This window comes from Adiantum capillus-veneris, chromosome 7, assembly GCF_014529385.1.
Source record: "Adiantum capillus-veneris isolate H3 chromosome 7, ASM1452938v2, whole genome shotgun sequence".
Taxonomy (NCBI): domain Eukaryota; kingdom Viridiplantae; phylum Streptophyta; class Polypodiopsida; order Polypodiales; family Pteridaceae; genus Adiantum; species Adiantum capillus-veneris.
This window is the reverse complement of record NC_140937.1, coordinates 66,935,077-66,942,161: the sequence shown is the minus strand read 5'-3', so window position 1 is coordinate 66,942,161 and position 7,085 is coordinate 66,935,077. Positions and strand designations below refer to the sequence as shown.

The window sequence follows — 7,085 nt, the reverse complement described above, 5'->3', positions numbered from 1 at the left end:
TCAATCTGCATTTGCTATAGGTACCTTAAGCTCCTGCCTTCATAAGACTACATAACTGGTAAATATATGAAAAATGAAATAAGGCTTATACCTTATCATCAATGTTCTAGCTTTCTCATTAGGTAGCTGCCATCAAAAATCTCTGAACCACATATGTCGTATCTTCAAAGCATTCAATCATGGATAATGTATTTAGTGAACCCCGCCAGACTCAAGTGCTCCAGTTAATGATGCATAGGGCTTGACCATTCAGCTCTCTTGAAGGAACCCTGTCAAGCTCAAGTATGCCTTACTCTGTCTGCACACGGAATGGCTGTCAAGTCCTTTACTTCAAGTTCTGGTAGCAGAACCAACTCAAAAGATGCGAAGATACTTCATCAATTGTCTAAAGAAGTCAATTGGAATCCATCCATGTAATCTTATTGAATGCATAACCAAAACTACTCTGACTTAGCATAATCTAGAAAACAAAACTTTGTACCATGAAACCTGCTACAACACATAATTGGTACTCTTCAAATCTGGAACTTGCACTTCAGTAGTCCCCCGGGATCAAACGGGAAACCAATCATTTGCCACACTGTGAGCATTCCTTTAAAAATTTTGCACCATCTTGCAGCATGTGCCAAACGTGCCTGTTAACCCAAAAATATGTTCGCATAGCATAACCTAATAGCAAAAAACTTGATGAAAACCCAACCTACATCTCAGTATCCTCCAGGATCAAAAGGCATATAAAGTAACCGATAGCAATCATAGTTAGCATGATAACCTCCTGGGTCATAAGGCATATATAGTAACTGCCAAGAATCATAACTAGCATGATAGACTCCTCGGTCATAAGGTAGTAAAAAATCATATTTCAAGTATATTGCATCTCCACAAACTTTCTCATAGCATAGCAACAAAAAGTCCCAAATTCCCATCATAGCAGAACCCAGAGGAAAAATGAATTCAATCACTATGGTTTCCAAAATATCAATTTGCATTTGTGATTCATTGAAAGCCATCACTTCATTTGATAACACAAATGCTGCATGGTTGCCTTCCCTAGTAGGCACAAACTCCTCTAGAGCCTCATCCAAAAGAAACATAAGCTCTTCATCATATGTTGCAGGATGTTCTTCACTACTCTTGTCACAAGGAACTCGAAATTCCTCTAGCGCATCATCAAGCAGATCCATAAGCTCCATATCTTCCTCCTTGGAAGAACCACCTAGTTTCTGAGTATTATCACAGGAAACCTCATCGCTTGTTTCATACATAGGCACGAATTGTTCTGGCAGCTTCACACTCCCATTCAAATATATTTCCACTTCAATAGCACAAGTCTCAGCATGCATTACAAAGATAGCATCAATTTATTTTTCCATATCATCATCATAGCAAACCCTGTCACATGTAGCAGTCATAGATTGATCATCATCATGTACCCCCTCTAAATATGCATCTCCATAATCATAATCTTTGCCTGGGTTTATATCAAATACATCTGCATTATCACCAGTGTCCTGAAATGTAGCCATAGACATAAAACCCTCTTGCATAGCATTAGCCAAAACAGTTGCTTTTGCATGTAATGTTGCATAAGCATTGTCTTCATGGTCTACACCCAAAGAGCACTCCAGATGGGCATCTACATCACATATTGACTCTGAAAAACATGTTGCTTGATCACTGTTAGCGGCTATGCTTGCATGCACAACATGCACTGGCTCTGAGAAACCTGTTTCCTCATTTATGTCACTTTGAGAGGATATGACTACATCCACAAAGTCACATTTTCTTTGAAATAAAGAAGTCAATCCCAATCGAGCATAAACTGTATCCACTATGAAATCATCATCTGCATAGAGCAATGATTTGTCTTCCAAAAGACATGCATCGATAACAGCTGCTAGCTTAGCTCGGATAGAACTCCGACCACCTGCATGACATGCTTTTTGCATTAAAACAGATGGCTCCTCATCTTGTGTGCTTTCAATCTGCTAAAGCTCTAGGTCTTCACTCAATAAGAACCCCTGTATAATTGCTTCTGCAAAAGCATCCCAATTGTCTGCATGAGTTCTTGCAAGAACTGAATTTGATCCTTAATATGATCACACACAAGCTGTTCAAATTCTGCAATCATCTGAATGTCTTGCACTTTTTGATGCTTCATTTGCTGCTTGTAACACTCTAGGTAACCTTTTGGATCATATTCACCATCAAAGATTGATCTCTTATCATATACTGCATCCAATGCTGCATTCAAAGCTTCTTTCATCTGCTCCTTCGTCATCATGGCTTCTACTTCAAGTAGTGATCCTTGCATCACTTGCATCATCTTGGAAAAATTTGGAACTCCTGAGTCACCATCAGAAACATGTGTGATGAATTCTTCAAATAATCTCTTTACCTCCTCTAGAATCTCCATCTGCATCTCCCACCCCAGCTCGTTTCACGTCGGGTTCACCAAAGATGTCGGGGGATATGTGTTCTCTACGTGAGCCGGGCAGGCGGGCCTCTGGCTGTGGGAGGTGTGAAAGAGAGAGAACAAGAGAAACTGACAGCTCTGCCAATCACCACAATTATCAATTAATTGAATATTACTTTGAGTACAACTTAGTCCTTAGCCAAGGCGGGCTGTTAACAGCACCATCACTTGGATCATCTTCTGTCTAGGAGTTTAAGCTCCCATTTACAGGATTAACCGGGTCGTTAACGACACCGGTTAATCTCTAACGGATGACGGTGATGGAAATTTTCCTATGTTGCTTTATCTGCTTCAAATACCTCGCGGATTCTACAAGCTTCAATTCAGTTCACTGCCTTGATCATCAAGCTTCAGTTATTACCAATGTTCATGCTTTCTCCTGCTTTCTTCTCTTGCTTTCGTTCAAGACCCAGCTCGCCATCTCAAGCCTGCTTGCTTACTTCAAGTTTCTCATTTGCTTGTAAATCTCCTTCTCGCCTTTGCCTACTCAAGCTGGACCTCGATCTGCCTTCTCCTCTTTGGCTTGCTCTAGCCTCGCTTGGAATGTCTTCTTGCCTCGGGTTGCTTAAGCCTTATCAAGCTTTTTTCTCAAGCTCTCTTGCTTAAGTTCCTCCAGGCTTCTTGCTCCTTCGACCAAAGTTCACGCTCCTTCTTCTTTGCTTTGCTTGCTTCGACAAGCTTCTCTTTCAAGCTTCCTCGTCCAAGCTCCTTCGGCCTCGCCCTTAGCGAGCGAGCGAGCGAGAGAGAGAGAGAGAGAGAGAGAGAGAGAGAGAGAGAGAGAGAGAGAGAGAGAGAGAGAGAGAGAGAGAGAGAGAGAGAGAGAGAGAGAGAGAGAGAGAGAGAGAGAGAGAGAACACCTCGTTATCGAGCTTCGTATGCTCTGAGCTCTCCTTTCCCCAAGCTCTTTCCCTTGCTTCATGCCCTTCATTACTCACATTTTGCTTCGAATACCCTCTCATGCAAAAGAGCCTTCTATTTATAACTCCCTGCATCCCTTAGCAACGACGGCGCCGTCGTTTCTAGGGAGGCCATAAAAATCATCCCCTGCTGACGTGGCAAGGTAGATTTCGTACAACGTAGAATTCCGCGGGAGTAGCGCCAAATTTCTGCGCCATGGCGAGCTAAGGGTTTTTCGTCACATGGTCGTCTCCTCCAGAGTCTTCCCTAGCTCGCTGCGAGCTCATTTCCCCCCTGCGCACTACCTCCCTGCCTATCCACGCCATGCTTGCCCTTTTGTTTTTCTCCCCTCCACACTAAAGCCTTTAATTTCTTTAACGGGCGACCATTCCCTGGGTGGTCGGCCATAGGTTATGGGCCCTTGGGAACCATTTTAAGGGCATCACATTTGGCATACATATTGGCCATGGAAATGCCTTGCATGACACCACTTTCCAACATCCAACTGACTAGTAATATCACCGTGAATTCTACTGCCACCTTGTGTGTCGAATGCCACCACAACTTTCGAGATGCAAGTATAAGTGATTGCATTTGGTGAAAGACCTTTCCTCGCATTTGGTTAAAACAGTCGGCGCTTCTAAGCCGCAGCCCTTTTGGGCATAATCCGCAATCATTGCATTCCAAAACCTGGACGAAAGACAAAAACTCCCAACTGGAACACCGACCGAGCGGACCAGACTAGTATGGAACCGGCCCCCAATGAATCTTCAACAGCTAATATCTTGGCAACCGAAACTCCGATCACTGATTTGAAAAGACCGAGGTGCTCCACAAAGCGATCACTTCAAGCTCGTGCAAAAAAATGCCCCGGCGGTCCTAGTGTATTCACACACATCACTACCACATGTATATGGTAACAAATCCCCCCTAGAGTGATGCGGTGAATGAGAGCTGGCACATGAGTAAAGGGAAGTACCATGCCCTGAGGACATGATCAGTCCACAAAGGGGAGTAAGCCCAAGGCTTTGCGGAAAGCTTCAAGCTTCTCATGAGACAATGCCTTTGTGAAAAGATGTACAAGGTTGTCTTGTGTTGGCACATAAGCCAAGCTGATCTCTCCTTCTGAGAGCCTCTCCCTGACATAGTGGTAATGCACTCAATGTGCTTTGTGTGAGCATGAAAAACTGGGTTCCTCGCAACTACCAATGCACTCTGACTGTTAGTGTAGATAGTGTTGGCAGTGTCCTGTCCAACACCCAAATCATCCATAAGGCATCTGAGCCATACACACTCAACCGTAGTTGTGAAGACTACTCTATACTCAGCCTCACAACTCGACGTGGCCACAGTAGGTTACTTCTTGCTCAACCATGATATACATAAACTACCAAGCATGAAACAAAGACCACTTGTGGACACTTGCATGTCAAAACAACCAGCCCAATCTGAGTCCAAAAAAACATGTAAGTCTAGCGGCAATGATTCCCCCTTGGGATAAAATAAGCCAAGGTGTAAAGTGCCATTAAGGTATCGAAAAGTCCTCTTGACAGCCTGGCAATGCTTAGACCCTGGGCTATGCATAAATCGGCTGACCTGTGAGACTGCAAACTGAATATCCGGCCTCGTGTTGCATACATAAATGAGGCATCCAACAGGAGTTTGGTAAAGAGTGATATTTGCAGGATCACCAGCATCATGAAGACTCAATTTCAAACCTGTTTCCATGGGAGTGGCAATAGGTTTGCAATCCTCAAGTCCAAAATTACATAGCAACGTCTCTATGTAACTTTTCTGACACAAGGCAATACCACCATCACACTGCTTAAACTGTATACCCAAGTAATGATGCAACAACCCCAAATCTTTCATCTAAAGTAGCATTCAAATCAGTCTTAAATTCAGTAATATGTCTCTCATTTGGTCCAGTGATTAACAAATCATCGACATAAGAACCACAATGAGAAGTACATCACCCTCATGCTTTACATACAATATGCTTTCCGTTGGACTGTTACGAAAGCTTTGTTTGACCAAATGAGTGTCAGCTTTCTCATACCAAGCATGAGGAGATTGATTCAACCCATACAAAGCCTTCTTACATCTACACACTTTGTCCTCTTGTCCTTTCTTGACAAAACTGCAAGGCTATGTTACATAAACTTCCTTAAATATGTCACCATTCAAGAAAGCGGTAACAATGTCTGATTGATGTACATCCCAACCAAAATGAGCTGCCAATGCACATAGAAAATGCACAGTAGTCATACGACAAGTGGGAGCAAAAGTCTCTTCATAATCTATGCCTTTTTGCTATGCATAATCGTTTGCAACAAGTAGAGCCTTATGGCGATCAATCTCACCATCCGGCTTGCGTTTCAACTTGTAACCCACTTCGTACCAATGGCCTTTTTGCCAGGAGGCAAATCACATAAAGTCCATGTGTCATTTTCTATAAGTGCATCATATTCTGATTGCATGGCAGCCATCCAATTTTCCAAATTCTGTGCTTCATCAAAAGATAGAGGTTCCTCAACATAATGTAAGCTAGAGACGGCCAAAGCATAACAATCTGATGCATAAGATACATGGCGAGATCCTGAACGAGTACGACTAGACAAAGGTGTATCCAATTTATTGTCACACAATGTATGCACCAGCCATTTTGGCATACCTCTAGCCTGCTCATGTTCAGCCCTTTCCTCATCAAGTACATCATGTACATCTGCATCAGTAATAGGCTAATCTGTAACATTTTCAGAACCCCCATAGGCTATACATTTGCCTCATTGGAATTTACATTCAAACTTCCACCAGTAAAAAGAGGAAACAAAGTGTCATAAATATCCTATGAGCTTACATTACTATCCCTAGTACATGGCATCAAGGGCTGAAGAGAATCTTCCACAAACACTACATCCCGTGAAACCAGAATACACTTTGTTTGTGAATGATACAACCTATAACCTTTGATTTCATCACTATAACCAAAAAAAAAACATTTGACAGCCTTATCATCCAATTTTTTGCGTTGTGTTTGTGGCACCAAAGCATATGCCAAACAACCAAAAACACGCATGTGCTCAATAGAAGGCTTTCTATCATGCCATGCGTCATATGGAGTAATAGACTGCAAAGCTTTTGTGGGACTCCTGTTTAGTACATAGTGGCACACATGATGGCCTCAAGCCAAAAAGAATGAGGCAAAGCTTGACTTTTAGCCATACATCGTGCCATTTCCACAAGTGACCCGTTTTTCCTCTCAGCAACACCATTTTGCTGAGGTGTATAAGGCATTGTACATTGGTGTTTTATCCCATGACTAGCCAAAAATGCATTAAATTCAAGAGACATATACTCCCCCCCTCGATCGGAATGAAGGGTGCCCATAGTACATTTTGATACAGTTTTAGACATAGCTAGCTATAGCCAGAAATTTTTTGAAGCACATAAAAACTTCGGACTTCGCTTTAAGCGGAAATACCCATGCATGCCTGGAGTAATCATCAATGAAAGTCACAAAGTAAAGGTAATTACCCAAGGACAGAGTTTGCATGGGCCCACAAACATCACTATGCACAAGCTGCAACCTGCATGTGGCCCTAATTAAACCATCCTTTGGAAACTTAGAACATTGTATCTTACCCAAAATACAACCTTCACAAACATGTTTGATAGGTGCTTCAAGAGGCGGCAAAGAAGCAACCATATC

At 42.5% G+C, this 7,085-nt stretch overlaps 2 protein-coding genes across 2 annotated transcripts; both read right to left on the bottom strand.

Moving 5' to 3' along the window:
• Positions 1–707: 707 nt before the first annotated feature.
• Positions 708–1,265, bottom strand: LOC147453991 (uncharacterized). The gene has a single exon (XM_086517241.1). The coding sequence runs from the start codon at positions 1,263–1,265 to the stop codon at positions 708–710; it is 558 nt and encodes a 185-aa protein (XP_086373367.1).
• A 96-nt stretch (positions 1,266–1,361) lies between these two features.
• LOC147453990 (uncharacterized) lies at positions 1,362–1,949 on the bottom strand. The gene has a single exon (XM_086516998.1). The coding sequence runs from the start codon at positions 1,947–1,949 to the stop codon at positions 1,362–1,364; it is 588 nt and encodes a 195-aa protein (XP_086373124.1).
• Positions 1,950–7,085: the final 5,136 nt, after the last annotated feature.